The following is a 16,197-nucleotide window of genomic DNA, read 5'->3' on the forward strand; positions in this document are numbered from 1 at the left end:
CGCTCTACTGTTTAAACTTTCTGCTGGGACAGGAAGTTCAGTGAAGCTGGAGGAGCCGAGCACAGAGAAAAGACAGCGGAGACCAGGGGGCACACGCCTGCCGGAGCTGGTAATGTCTTGCTGCTAACGTCTGTCATTCGAACGCCGCTATCAACGCACTCCCGACCCACTGGCGATCGAGCGATATCTTCCGCACCGACGGAAACGATTGATTTTGTACAGAAATCGACCGTTCTGTCAGCGTTTGCGCAACAATTTCACAGCAGAGTCGATCACAGTGATCGAATCTGCTGTATATCGGCGAGAAATAGTTCTGTATGGGCCCCTTTAGGAATCACACAGCACTCTAATCTAAGCTTTATCAACACCATTGTCAGTTGCTTGGTCTCATGGTCATAACACAATCAAGCAAAAAAAGGTATTGGATCCCAATAGTAAACACCTGCAGGGCCCTGCTATTTGGTAATGCTCTGCACACCTTCAGGAGATAGCAAGTTGTATAACAACTCTATTTTGCCAGGCTAAAATCTAATAATTAACATTTTCTGTACTTTAAAATCTCTATACCCATACCTGGCCCTGTATGGTCTGACTAACACCACTATGAATACTCTTTGAAATTAACAAGTCAGATGGAAATCCTCTAGAATCACATAAGTGATTATTTTATCTGAGCAAATAGATGTACAATTAGGGCTCGTTCACACTTGATTGATTAGCAGGCGATTCCTGCTAATCACTGAAGCGACAGCACTTTTAAAAGCGCTAGCACAATAGAAAGTATATGGCAGTGATCTCACTGCTGCCAATAGCGGGCGATTTGCGATTAGCGCCAATCGCAAAGTGCGTGACATGCAGCATTTTGCCACGATTCTGGAGCAATCTCAGTACAGTGCTTACTAAATCGCTGAACACGATAGCTCTGAATCACAGAAGTGTGAGCAGTTATTTTACTGTGCTAATATCACCTACGCAATTTTGCAATTTATAGTGTGAAAGGGTCCTTAACGTATTCAGGACCAGAGCCTTTTCCCCCCCCATGTTTAGGCTGTGATCACTGCGATTGGCTGGCAGTGACCACAGGGTCAGGAGCCAATGAAACCAGCTCGTGAACAATGCACAGAGCTGAGCTGTCATCAGACAGTTGAGTGTAATGGTGGTGATGTATGAAGCCAGCCTATTGAAATCTACGCCACAAGCTTTGGAAAGGGTGCTGCTTGCTTGGCTTATTACAGTAGTTCAGCACTACAATTTGCCTTAGGAAGCAGGCATAGAGCTACAAATTTGTTGCCAGTGCACAATTACATTTCTATCATCATTTCTGTGCTGTTCTGTGTTATTTCTTTCATTTCAATCATAGTTAGTCACAATTTTTATACACCCTTGTTTGCTCTTCCTCTTGTGCATTTACCCTTCCTGTGGAGTAACGTTGGTCCCGTGGCTTTGCCACAGCCGTACCAGTATTTTCACTAGAAAATGACCCAGCGGGTCATCCTTGGGATACCAGAGACGCTTTTGTGATTCTCCACCTGTCTCATGTGGTTGGTTGCCCCTTCTTGCAACCTACTTTGATGAGTACCACCTTGTTTCACATTACCATATATTAGTGACATATTGCACAATTTGGGCTCCCGTGGTCTCTGTGCTTTCTTTTCAAAGGTATAAAGTCATCACATCTCTGTTCATAGCTGTGGAAAAGTTTGGAAAGCTACACACTTTACACTAGTTTATGCTTGCAAGGGGGCTACATGATATTATAGGTAATTTTGGCTTCGGGAGTTATAACTAACCTGCCATAATTAAAACTGCAGTAAGTCATGAAAAACTCAAGCTACAAAATCTCTATGGAAGGTAACAGATCTACACTGTTCCATTACCTACGCTTACATATCTGGAACACTTACTTCATAACATGGTCATTGTGGACAATGGGCACAGATAAATGACCAGATAACCAGTGAGATGCTAATTTTATCAAGCTGATGCTAATTTGGTTACAATTTGTGTGTAGACTAATGGCGTCCATACATCTATCGATTCTGGCAGCCAGTCGACAAATAGACAGATCTCTCTCTGATCAAATCTGCTAGGAGAGAGATATCTGTTGGCCGCCATAAACCACAGGCCTGATGTCAGCATGAAATCTTTCAGCAATCGGCCTTGTGACGTCACTTTGCATTGCGCCGGCAACCACGTGAGGCGCGGACGCGGAACTAGAGTGCGGATACAACGGTTGCCATGTTTATTCCCTTTTAAAGAGACTCTGTAACTTTAAAAAGATCCCCGGGGGGTACTCACCTCGGGTGCGGGAAGCCTCCGGATCCTAATGAGGCTTCCCACGCCGTCCTGCGTCCCACGGGGGTCTCGCTGCAGCCCTCTGAACAGCCGGCGACAGGCCCGACTGTAATTTCAATATTTACCTTTGCTGGCTCCAGCGGGGGCGCTGTGGCTGCATTTGGCTCGGAAATAGACGGAAATACCCGATCTCCGTCGGGTCCACTCTACTGCGCAGGCGCCGGAGACTTTCGCCTGCGCAGTAGAGCGGACCCGACGGCGATCGGGTATTTCCACCTACTTCGGAGCAGAAAGCCGTCAGAGCGCCTGCGCTGGAGCCAGTAATGTAAATATTACGTCACGGCTGTACGGAGGGCTGCAGCGAGACCCCCGAGGGACGCAGAACGGCGTGGGAAGCCTCATTAGGATCCGGAGGCTTCCCCTACCCGAGGTGAGTACCCCCCAGGGGACGTTTTGCCGTTACAGTTCCTCTTTAAAGAATACCAGTGTCCTTAGCCACAGACCCTAAGGGCTCGTTCACACTAGAGGTGGTTTCAGCCTTTTTTCAAGCGCAGGGATATTTAACCACTTCACACCAAAGCGGTTTTTACCCTAACGGACAAGAGTGATTTTCACCTTTCAGTGCTCATCCCTTTCATTTGCCAATAGCTTAATCACTACTAATCACAATGAAATGGTTTATATCTTGTTTTTTTTCACCACCAATTGGGCTTTTTTGGGGTTGATATTTGCTTTCAGTAATTACTTTTTGCATTTTCTATGCATTTTAAAAAGGGAAAAACAAGGAAGAAAAATTGAACACACGACTTCTCCAATTTCATCCTCTATAGTTTTGTATAAACACCACTACTGTGCATAAATCCCACACATTTTATCTGCCTATTTGTTCTGGTTATCACAAGATTTTAATTATGTCCCTAGTACAAAGTATGGTGGCAATATATTATTTGGAAATAAAGGTGTATTTTTTCTTCTGCGCCCCCCCCCCCCACTATTTTCACGTGCACACACACAGTGGCAGCAGCACTGTGACTTATAAAACGTCCTGGAGCCATTAAGAGGCTATAGCAGGACGTTTTTAGAAGTCAGCTTGACATTAAGTGGTAAAAAAAAAACAAAAAAAAACGCCCCCCAAAACACTTGTGCAATGAATGTCTATGAGATGGTTCATATCAGCACAGTTTGTGCGCTATGCGTTCAGCAAAGTGGTGCCTGGACCTTTTTTGGGGCAATTTTGCTATAATGGAAGAACGCTAAACACTCACAAAATCGCTTTGTGGGGCGATTACGTTCGCATTTAAAGAATAAATACATTGTATTCTTTTCCGGGTAAAAAAACAAAAACAAAAAAAAAAAACCTCAAAAACGCTAACGCGAGTGGAAAGCACTGTGAACAAGCCTTCAAACATGCAGATCAGATGTTTCACACAAATCAAAAGACAAGATTAGCTGCATGCTTGTTTCAGGTGTGTGATTCAAGACACTACTGCAGACAAAGAGCAGCAGGACTGCGATGCCACTGATATTGTTTAAAAGGAAATAAATATGGCTGCCTCCATCTCCCTTTAGGCTGCTTTCACAGTGGGACGCTGCAGGCGCACGTTAGAGCAGCCTGTAACGCAGCCTCACCACACAGTAATGAAAAAAAAAAAAAAATCAATGGGCTGTTCACAGTGCCCACGTTGCGTTACATTGTAACGAAGCACATCCGTTGAGTGCTGCATGCTGTGCGTTATGCGTGGCCAAGCCGTGTTAGACTATGCGCACATGCTCAGTAGTGTTGGGGAGGAGTGGAGAGCGGCCAGGCACATGGCTAATTAATATTCACTGCACGGTGTGACGTGCAGCGTTTACTTCCTGGAGCGGCCGCTCTGTGCGGCGATTGGCCGGGCGGGACCACGTGATGCTGCATGCGTCCAAGAGTACGCATCACGGCATCATGGACGCCAGAGTGAGCTGCACAACGCGGCTCACTCTGACGTCCACATCAGAGAGCACCAGGCGTTGCGTTAAGGGCACGTTATGTGCCCTATAACGTCCCTTAAATGCAAAGTCCTGGTGTGCAAGTAGCATTAAGGTGCATAGACCTGCACAATTACTGTTGCCTGTGAGGGTTGAGAATAAATTCCTTGAGCAACAGTATGGGGCCCCCGAGTTATGTAAAGACACTCTGTTGATATGAAAAAGGACTGATGGCACAGTACAAGACCGGGCAGTACAATGCAGGGAGGGTAAAGAGAAGATGCATTGGTGAACTTCAAGAGCTGCTGTACAGGCACTAGATTTCTCAGCAGTGGCAGCCCTAGCTGAGAACTATCTAGCTTGTGTACAAGGCTTTACAATGTTGTTCTTCCTACTGATGGCTCATCAGCATGACCAGGTCACATAACATTCTCATCTGACCTCACTGACCAAACAGAGGTGGGGGGGGGGGGGGGGGCGAAAATATAGTATGTTTGAACAAGTAATTACTCATTGTAATGCAAAGAATGGCAGTAACCAACTTGCATTTTATAACAGAACTGAAATCATTAACTCAAGTACACTGCATTATTGGTCAGAGATTCAATTTAAGCACACCTAAATACATGTAAAACACTTGAAAAATAGCAATGTCATGCAAAAGTTCATTTATGCCAGTAATTCTGAACCAAAATGAGAGACCATTTAAAAGCTCAGAAACCCTTTGCAGGTGTTTTGGATTAAATTAGCTGATTAGAGTCTGGCACTTTGAGCCTAGAATATTGAACCCTTTTTCACAATATTATAACTGAGATTTTCAAAAACTGTATGCAGTAATCAAATTATAACAAAGGCTTTAAAATATCCCGCTTTGCATGTAATGAATTTATTTCATATATTACCGTGTTTGCCCTAAAGTAAAACATCCCCTGAGAATAAGCCCTAGCAGGAATTCCTAGAATGCTTGAAATATAAGACATCCCCCAAATGCAAGCCCTAGCAGCAGCCCACATGACACCAGCAAGTCATGCTCAATACAAAGCCTGGATACAGGAAAGCAGCAGTATAATGTGAGTTCTACAGTCCTGTATATGTGTCAGGAAATTTGTGTTTATGTTGGAGCCAGCCCTCCTGATCTGTCGTGATAAGCATCAGCAGCTCTTCACCTCTTCCCAGGACACACCCCTTATCCTATCATAGCTCTGGGGAGCCTGTCAGAGTTATCTGTCTGCAAGAAACAGACTCTAAAGTGGCCCATACACAACTATTTTCCCGCCGATATATAGCCGTTTCGATCACAGTGATCGAAACGGCTGTGAAATCGCCACGCACACCGCTGACAGAACGACCGATTTCCGTCCGAAATCGTTCCCGTTCCGCACCCGTGCGGAAGATTCTCGGTCGCCGGCCGGTCGGGAGTGCATCGTTAGAATACCCAACGACCGACGCAATACAGCGGGTATACATTACCTGCTCCAGCCGGTGAGAGTTCCCTGGTATTCTTCTCCGCTTCGGGCTCCAGAGCTACACAGAACTGTTTAAACAGTAGAGCTCCCTCTACTGTTTAAACTTCCCCTGGACAGGAAGTGCAGTAGCCGGAGCGGAGAAGAAGACGGCCGGAACAGGTGAACAGGTAATGTATGCGGGGAGAGGGGGGGGAGCTTGTTTTTGTGATTGTGATCGGTTTCAGGCTGAAATCGATTCACAATCTGTTTGCAGTAATGGATAGAGGGATCTATCTGTTGGTCGAATCTGATGGCAAATCGACCAGTGTATGGTCGCCTTTACCCACATGAGCAGCAGAATCAACTTCTTGTAAGTGAGAGCCAATATCTGCAAACCACAGGCTCCGTGCATGCCGCTTGTGTTTCAGCATGGCATGCAGTATATACATTTTGTATAGGAAAACTACAAGTGTTTCCCCCCAAAATAGGACATCCTCTGAAAAGAAGTCCTAGCACATCTTTTGGAGCAAAAAATGAATATGAGACCGTCTTATTTTCAGGGAAAAACGGTAGTTTCACCTTTTAAGTTAAATTACTGACATGAACTTTTTCACGATATTCTAATTTTTCGAGTTTCACCCGTAAAAGTACACCAACACTTTAAAGTGACCCAGAGATGAACTAAAGCAAAGCTCTGATACTTACCCGGGGCCTCCTGCCACCCCATAAACCCGTGCAAGTCCCACGCCGTCCTCACACGGTCTGTCGTTCTCAATCATGGCCACCTGGTCCGTGGCGAACCACACAGGCGCAGTAAGGCCGACCCCGCGGTCAGCCTCTGCACTGTGCAACGAGAGCGGGACAGCGGCGGGGAGTGGAGGTGACAGTGTGGGACAGTTGGCTGCAAGGGGCTGGAGAAAGCCTCAGGTGAGTAAAGCTTTTTTTTTTTTTTGCCTGAAAACGCCTTTAAGAGGATCTATGTATATAAAAAAAGCAGGGAGAATTCTTGTTTACCTCCACTGTTTACATCCTTGCTTTATAAAATCTATTCACCAGATTTATAAAGGACCGAACCAAAGTATTTTAACTGAACCACACTGGAAAACTAAAGAAAAGAAGTACCATAAATACAGTCAAGTAGTTCTCCCAAGCACCTCAGTTATACCACCATCAGCCTCAGCGCCCATTTCCACTATTGCGAATCCGCATGAGATTTTCGCATGCAAATTCGCATAGCAATACAAGTGAATGGGACTGTTTCCGCTTGTCAGCATTCCTTTGCGTTTTTCTGTGCAGAAAAAAATTCGCATGGCAGAGCCATAAGAATTTGCATACGCATACCGCTATGCGAATCGCATACAATGTATTTAATAGAAAATTCGCATGAGGTTTGGGTATGCGAATTTTCAAGCGAATTTGCAAAAAAACAATGGAAAAGCACACCAGCACTGCCATGGTTAAATACGCATACATCGTCATCCATGCAAATTTGCATGAAAATTTGCATGAAAGTTCGCATAGACCCACATGCGAAATTCGCATGCAAATTTTTACTGCGGCGATTCGCACCGCACAAGTGGAAATGCAGCCTCAAAGTCCGCAACTCAGCTCAGTCGTGGACAAATGAGCATTTGTGTGGTCCAGGCCACACACACACACACTACCCAATCGTGCTCTCATGGTTGCAAACCAACTGGATTGTGGACTTCACAGCACCACAATGGAGTGGAAGTAAATTGAGGAAGCAGAGGGACTACAGGGGCTAAAGGAAGCACCAGGTAAGCAAAAATCATTCTCTCCCATTTGTCTCAATGTGACATGAGGAAATAAACATTGGTACATACAGTACAATTCCTTCTAAGAAAATGTTTTAAGTCCCTTTCTGTTTTAAGAGTGTTAAGAAACTAGTTCTACTATCTATGCAAAATACAGTTGAACAGAATGTGAAATTGACCCTCATGTCCTGAAAATTAATAGAAGACCAAACACTTTTAGCTGTCTGAGTAAACAATGCTAATAAGATCTTAGGGTTGTAAAGTTCAAAGGGCCATTACTTCTGTTTGCTTTTCAGCAGTGTGTGTGTGTGTGTGTGTGTGTGTGTGTGTGTGTGTGTGTGTGTGTGTGTGTGTGTGTGTGTGTGTGTGTGTGTTTAGAAGTGCACAAGTGGAAGACAAGTATTTTGAGAACCTTTTTAAACTGCTCTTTACTTTTCAAACATGTATTTGCTAATGAAAAGTGGTAATTTAAGGGTATAGAAATATTGACAAAATCAATACAAAATGAAAAGAAATTAATAGAGGAAAAACAATGCCATTTTAATTTTTTTTTTAGCACTTTTATAAAAATAACGGAGATAATGTATTGACATTTACTGGTAAAAAAGTTGGGGAACAGCCTGTTTGCAGTTTTATAAATAGGCCAATCGTGTGAAGACACTTCACTATAGATGTGCACTCCACATTGTCTCCACAGAGACAATTTACTCTTGTAAAAAAATGTCAATACATTCAGAAACGTTAATGAACATAAACAGTACCGGCAGACAAAGAGGTGCCTGAGCACAGATACAGGAAGTACAGTATGAGGTGAAGATGACCAGAATTCACGGACACACAAAAAAAAAAAAAAAAGGTTTCACAGCATATTACATAAGCAATGCACAAATGAATACTTAAGGATGATTCCTCTAATCTTTGAAAAGTTAGTCACTAACAATTTAATAGATTCACTATCAAAACTAATACTGGTAGCACATGGCTGGAGTGTGACTAATTCCCTAGAGGCTGTGTAAATTACACTCTATTAAAATATCAACTAACACATGCATAAAGGAAGACATATAAACATTATACACACCCGGAGAGGGCTTGGAGCCAGATTCTGTGTCAACATCCCGTGGAGAGGGCTGGTCTGTTTGTGAAGCATCATTACTTTGAGCACCTGGTTCTCCATCAGTGCTGGTGCTACGGTCAGCATTAATGGGCACAGTGGTACGAGGTTTAAGTGTAGGGCGCAACCTCATTCTTCTTGGGGCTGTCTGACTGGGCTGAGGTGGGTCTGCCTGTTTTTCTGGAGGTTCACCAGCAGCACTATCTTCTGGTAAGCAGTTATTCCTCTCACCGCTTTCTGAGCCAACACGGTCTCCATTTTCTTCTATGTGTTGTGATCTGCGGCTTTTTGAACGCTCCATTTCTGGTTTCTTGGTCATTCTTGCAGCTACAAATACCACATCATCCTTGTCATTTGCCAGTGAATCGTCTGTGGCATTCTCAGCTTGAGGGGTTTCTTCCTTAATTACTCCCTTTAAGTTTCCTTTAGACTTTATATTTGTTTTAGTCTCCTTTTCTTCAGTGTCATTCTCTGTTGGTTGCTGGGTATCAGCAACATCTTCCACTTTTTGACTGTCAGATTCTTTACTCTCTTCACACTCCATCATACTGGACACTGTGGGGTGGAGTATCTGTTCCTCCAAGTTTTACTTGGAGTTGGAAGATCTCTACTCAGATTTTGTCAGCGACTGGGAATGTACTAGCTTCCATAAAACAAGAGCACATGGAGGAGAAGTGGCCTGTCTGAAAGAAATGTGTGTGTCATTATGTTAATTAAGACTAATGAATAAAATATATCAAACTAAAATCCAACATCAGAATTTTCATTTTAGCTTAGAATGGTGTGGAAAGGGGTTGGAAGGTGAATATGAATTACAGTTGTTTGCATACCAGCTTTAGAAATCCCCCTTCTTATTTCATATCCCTGAAACCTCCGTGGAGTTTTATGGCTTGATGAAAAATGGTAGTCCAAGAAACAAGAAATAAAGGGGCCTATACACTGGTCGATTTCAGCCATCGATTGATTCTGTAGAATCGATCAGAAATTGATTATTTCAAATCTATCGATTGATTTGTGGCCGATTTCGATGGATTTGATCTGACAGGATAGAAAATCTAGATCGGTCTGGTGCTGGAAGCACACCGATGGCCCATAGAGTTGTATTGGATCTAATGGTCCAATAATGCATTTAGATAGATTTCCAACAGATTTAATTCTGAAATGTATTGGAAATCTGTTCCTAGTGTTTGGCACACTGATAGATTCCTACCAGATTCGAGTTGACAGGCATCTGACAGAAATCTGATGGTCGAATCTGCTGCAAATCAATAAGTGTATGGCCACCTCTACACTGTTTTCACCACTTCAATCCCTCCCAAATTGAAACACATGAGAAAAATAAAGTCCTAATAAGGTTCTAACTCCTTTCCATGCTATGCAAAACTAACAATTTTATTTCCGGGAAGGTGACCCAGGATTTAACTTCATACCAATCAGTAGCTGATACCAACCATGAGAAATCGTTACCTGTCCTCAAATAGATCATTAGGGCGTCTGTGTGGCTGATATTGTGGTGAAACTCCTCCCAGTGTGATGCCATGACCATGCTCCTGACAGTTTGTGGTCTGCGAACCTCATTGCGTTGTGGGAAAAAATTTTCCCCAACTGCCAAATAAGCAGTATTTCCCTCTGCACATAGTACTCTCAGTAAACCAACATTCCGTACAGATCACCTGACAGGCCTAAAGATGTCCCCACCACTGATACATTTCGGAATATAAATCAGGAAAACAAAAGACTTTACAATGAGCAAACACTTCACAATAAGCAATTTTATTCACACTACAGTTCCTACTCTGAAGTCTCCTAAAATCCCACTTTTTATTCAACACTATCAGCCCAGCTAAAACGCTGCATCCCTGCGGCAGAAAGCTGTTTACAAACACCCCAAATCCCTGTGGGAAAATGCGGGGAGCGCTTCCTCAGAGGCAGAGCTTTGGGCTGTCGCTCTGCCTCCATGCGTGTCAATCAGGGATGAGCAGAAACTACGCCAGTGCGAATTTACGCATCGTAGTTCGCATCTACGCATCGTAGTTCATAAGCGAAGTTTCAAACCTACGCTTACGAATTTACGCGTAGCGAAGTACCGCTTTCGCCCACTATGCGTAGTTAACATGTGTTTTGCGTAGTGAACTACGAATGCGTTACTCGCGTCTAATTTTCCGCATGCGATTGTATGCATACAAATTTACGCATTGGAAAGGGGAATGTACGCATAGAAGGGTTCCCAGTACATGCATTTCTAAAGAAATTAATGCGTACAATTTTCTGCATACGGGCATAAGTATTCGCAAACACTACGCTTCGCACTATGCGTAATTGCGTATTTTAACGCGTATTCTACGAAATGCATACGAAGCGAATATTTGTTTTCAAAGCCGTAGTTTGGCGAAGCGTAATTGCGTAAAACTACGCGTATTTCCAGCGTAGCGAAGTTGGCTGACTACGACCATCCCTGGTGTCAATCCCCACCCTTCTCAGTCTTCCTTCACAGAGGGGCGGGGGAGAGGCGAAGATCCGCGGGGATTGACGTGAATGGAGGAAGAGCTGCAGGTCAAAGCTCTGACTCCCCGGGCAACAAAATCCACGACCAAGAAAGTCGTGGATTTATGCCCCAGCATTGGGGGGTGTTGGAAACAGCTTTCTGCTGCGGGGATGCTGTCGTTAAAGCTAAATGTTGAATAAAAAGTGGGATTTGAAGAGACTTCAGTGTCTCTTTAAGGAGAAAACATACTTTAGGCTGGGTGCACACTTGGCAGTGAGTGAAAGGTCGCATTTTCTGTCATGCGTTTTACGTGAGTTTACATTTTCTTCCCGCACGTGCATTTTTCATGCGTTTTATGCAATAACTAGGAAGTCAACAGGAAGCGAAAATACAACAGAAAAAAGAGTTTTTACAAAAACGCAATACATTGTGTCAACATTGACTCATGTGCGTTTATGCGGTTTTGAAAATATGCAACAAAACCAGCGTTTAAAAAAAAAAAAACACATACACATGCGTATTTTCATGCGTCCCATTGACTTAACATAAGCATTAATGCTGCGTTTTACAGAATGCTAGCGTTCTTTGCCTAAAGCAGACCTCCAGTGTACATTATACATTCAACGGGTCCTTTTCTGACTGCATGTTCTAATTATCTGATGTGTCTTTATCCCCCAAATCCCTCCTGCAGCATCACACCCTGCTGAAAAATTACAAGGTGGTTTCTCTATCTCAAGTAGAGAAAACACTGTGGCCTTTTTTAGCATAGGGGCGGGGACATGTGCAAGAAGCCAGCAACCCCAGGGCTATGGGAAGGGTTTGGAGGGTAAAGACAAAGCAGGTAATGCTAGGTACACACTATGAGATTTTGTGGAAGATTTACTGTCAGATTGATTATTTCCAACATGTCCGATCAGATTTCCGACCATTTTCCGGGTGTTTTTTTTTTTCTCCCATTTTCCGTTCACCTCAGTAGGAAATCAATTGGAAAATGCTTGGAAATCGATCAGACAAGTTGGAAATAATTGATCTGACAGTAAATCTGCCAGAAAATCTCAGTGTAGTAACATCATACACATGGGGTTACAAATGCTGCCATTTGGCTGCTTTGTGGATGGCGCTCACAAGCTGGAAGACGGGGAGCTTGAACTTCAGTGAAAAAAGACCATAGATATATTTAAAAAAAACACAAAACTATTCCTCCAGATGTGTGGAGAAATCAAACATCAATCTCAAACCAGATAAGCATGATGAATGCTTGTGCAGCCTCGCTCCCGCTGGCATCACGAACGTACTGCGCGGGCCAGACTGTGCCTGCGCAGTACGCTCCCGTTGTCATCAGTGGAAGCGAGGACACTACCATGCAGGCACAGGGGGTTGAAGTCGCAAATTCTAGAAGTGAACCGGTGACAGGGACCAGAGCAGCCCCCCTTTTCTGCCCACCAACAGAGCTCTCTGTTGGTGGACTGTGATTGCTTCCCAAATGTTTATTTTTTTTTTACAAATATTTGTTTAATTTTGCAATAAATTGTTGTTGTTTTTTTTAATTATTTTTTCAACCCACCCTCCCCTCGCCTGCCAATCAGCTGTCATAGGCTTCAGCCTATGACAGCAGATCGCATCTTTGCCACCCAGGGGGACAGCCATGTCACACAGCTGTCCCCAGTACATCGCTGTTGTAAATTGCAGCCCTGTACAAAGTAAATAGACGGCAGTTTCGCCGTCTAACGGTCTCCTAGTGGTGATCGCTGCTGGGCGACTAATGAGAGAGCAGCGCTCAAGCGGAGATGCGCGCACAATCTCCTGCAAAACCCCACCCCAGGACTTCACACCAATTGGCATGGAGCATTCCCAGGGCTGCCGCCGTGTTCACGCCAATCAGCATAAACAACTGTGGGTACCCACAATGCAATGCTACCGAATATGCAATTATTTCTTTATACACCTGAAGCCAGGCTTGCATCCAGACCCACTGGTGTATAGCAAGCCTATAGCTAATACAGTTTACAGGAATATAAAGTGATCATTTGCATATTCAGGTAACCACAGTTCACTTAAAGCTAAATTTTTGCACATGCAGGAAAATCTCGTTATAGCAAACTCTGATAAAGTAAACTCAATCCTAAGGTCCCAGCAAATGCTTCTGTATAAACATACAATACAATAATGACCAATTCTGCTATAGTAAACCACTTTTGCTGGTCCTTTGGAGTTTACTATAAAGGGATTCTACTGTACTGCCCAATAATGCTGGTTGAGGCTTTCTCCTACTTGCATTGACTGAAATCCCTCCACGCACCATCAGGTGGTCGGAGGCCTGTGGGCCGCACAATCCTGCACGCTGGTGAAGCCGGGGTGTCTCCCCGCGCGCACATGCTGCAGAACGGGCCTATCTCCTGCATAAGCGCCCCGATACAGCGGCCGCACCACAGCCCTCAGCAGTCCCCAGAAGGAAGTCCCAGCTTACCTTCCTCGGTATACTCAGCACAGCAGCCGATGCTCTCTCGCAGGCAGCAACCTCCCGCTCACCAATGGGACCTTCCCCCAGACGGAAATGGGCTACAACTAAAAGGTTAACGAGGCAACCCTTACGCCGACTGCTATTGGTCCGCGGATTCTAGCTGCCCTACTGTATCTTCAGTTCTATTGGCTAAACAGCGTGCCACTCGAAAGGCGTTTCGTTGCGTTTTCTAAGTAACCTGTCCCAGGAAATGACACAATGGTGACGAAGATGCGTAAAGCTGTACAGTGTGTGTATCGTTTGAATTGCAAGTTTGCGTGAGAGGAAAGAATGGAAAGGTTAATGCGCAGGCTCAGAGTGAATTGGCTGGAAGAGAGCTGTATACTTGGGAAAGGCTTATTCATATCGGGGCTGCTGCTCCATAGATTTACAGCTCCTATGTATTTTCTGCTAGCTTAGCTACTGCGCGTGCGCATTAGTCTTCTGCGCCTGCGCAATACGATCAGAGGACTTGGATGTTAGCTGACTGCAGTGCATAAAAAGTCAGCTTCCCTAAAAACTAGCTGTTTGTGGCTTCTTGCTGGAGTGACAATGGGACAAAGACCCAGTGTATATACCTTTTGGAAGCATATGCAGTGAGAACAGAAAGAAATCAAAGCCAATAGCTTCAGATGCGCTGATGACTATTCCTATGTTCGGAAGCATATGCAGTGCGTGTCTCCATTGCTGTATAGTTCTCCTGTGCTGCATGTGAAAGGAAAGCGAAGCTGACAGCTGCAGAAGCGCTGATTAATTCCATATTCTCGGGTGCACGATGAGCTTGGTTGTCTCCAGTCTCTACCGTATGATCGCAGAGGAGTTTGTACCTCTGATAATATTTAGGAGCTCCAACATGAGGTCTGCAGCAACAGGTGCACAGAATGTACACAGCAACTCCATTTGCACTACACGTGCTCTTATTTCAGTCACACCTACCAGAGTGTACACAGCAGCTCGGGTTGCACTTATTTGTGCTCTTAAAGTGGTCTAACACCCAGCATTTCAACTTTGCTTTAAAAGATTGCTTACAGCTTATAAACTATTATGCCAGATTTTTTTTTTAGCAGAAATTCACTGAATGGATTAAACATGACATTTTAGTGCTGCATTTAGCTAGAAATACTCCTCTGTGCTTGCATGTTTAGTTACAAATGTATCTATCTACAATGTAAGAAACAAACACTGCTCTGAGAGAACAAAGAGGGCTTCCCCAGCAGGCTTTTCAAAGGTCTATTTGTATTCCAAATAAAGATACATTTGTAACTAAAAGATAAGAACGGATGCGGATTCCTAGTTAAATCCAACACTAAAATGTCATGTTTAACCCATTCAGTGAATTTCTGCTTAAAAAAAAATCTGGCATAATAGTTTGTAAGCTGTAAGCAATCTTTTAAAGCAAAGTTGTAATGCTGGGTGTTAAACCGCTTTAATTCATTCACATCTATCAATGTTAGGGAAAGTAGCTCCGCTTAAAGGTGCAATATGGCAAAAAAAATATTAAAATATGTGCAAATATAGACAAATAAGTACTTTTCTTTTCCAGAATAGGTTGCTGGCACTTACAGTAGGTAGTAATCTGACAGAAGCGACAGGTTTTGGACTAGTCCATCTCTTAAGGCCCGGTTCACATTAGCGTTCCCTGTCCGGATCCGCCGGACCGGACTCCGGACACTTTTCCAACATGCACTAGTGTTGTCCGGATCATGAAAGATTCGGATCTTTGATCCGAATCTATTTTGTGAGTCGAATCATCCGAATCATCAAAATGAGTGATTCGGATCGAAAAAGAGGCGGGGCAAGGAGCGAAACGCCCCCCTCTCAGCGGGCAGCGGGGTCCTGGAAGCAGAGCAGGGATGGATCGCTGAGTTGGATGAGAGCCAGCCTTGCAGCCAAAGGTAGATGAGAGAGGGGACATGGGTGCCACTGCCAGATATGTGTAGAGCACACATACTGGCTGCAATGTGCTGCCCATTATAGGCTGGCTGTTCCGTGGTGCTGCACAGTGATCACATTGGAAACTTTTGGCTCAGCACAGCTCAGTAACTTTGCAGGCACTGTGATTGAAAGGCAATATGATCCTCCTGCACTCGCTCTAAACAGCTGCACTTCACTTCGGGGAATGCTTTCTTTCACTGCGACGTTTGCTTTCAAAGTACACAGATGAACATATAGGTGAAATATATGTAAAGCATGATTGCAGCATGTGGGTATTGTGTGCAAACATTTCTGCTTTCTGCTCGTCCCTCCTCCCTTCTCTGTCCACTCCCTGCCCTCTGTCCATCTTCTCCCCTTCGCTGTGTGTCCACCCCCCTCCCCTTCTCCTGTCCACAGCAGGGAAAGACCTGTCCTGCTATTAATTTCACCCCCGAATGCTTCAGTAGTAAAATGATCCGAGATTCGGATCAAAGATCCGGATCTCTTCAATGATCCGATTCGAATCATCCGGATCATTGAAAAGATCCGAACTTCCCATCTCTAACATGCACTATTATTTAGGTCTGGATCTCCGGCCCACGCACCCTGAGTCGGACCTGAGCCTGACAGCACCATCCGGAACACAGAAACCAATGGGAAACGGAAGGCACAGAACACACTGCCTACAAACACCTGACGTTCTACCC

At 44.3% G+C, this 16,197-nt stretch overlaps 1 protein-coding gene across 1 annotated transcript in view; it reads right to left on the reverse strand.

Annotated features, from left to right (window-relative positions):
• The window catches only part of ZMYM3 (zinc finger MYM-type containing 3), a 100,158-nt gene extending 86,427 nt beyond the window's left edge, over positions 1–13,731 (reverse strand). The window contains exons 1-2 of the mRNA XM_068247511.1: positions 13,544–13,731; positions 8,559–9,274 (exon numbers count right to left, since the gene is read on the reverse strand). Coding sequence (XP_068103612.1) covers positions 8,559–9,138 — 580 coding nt within the window. The 5' untranslated portion in view covers positions 9,139–9,274; positions 13,544–13,731. The remainder of the gene's footprint in view (positions 1–8,558; positions 9,275–13,543) is intronic.
• Positions 13,732–16,197: the final 2,466 nt, after the last annotated feature.

Source organism: Hyperolius riggenbachi, chromosome 8 (genome assembly GCF_040937935.1).
Source record: "Hyperolius riggenbachi isolate aHypRig1 chromosome 8, aHypRig1.pri, whole genome shotgun sequence".
Lineage (NCBI taxonomy): Eukaryota > Metazoa > Chordata > Amphibia > Anura > Hyperoliidae > Hyperolius > Hyperolius riggenbachi.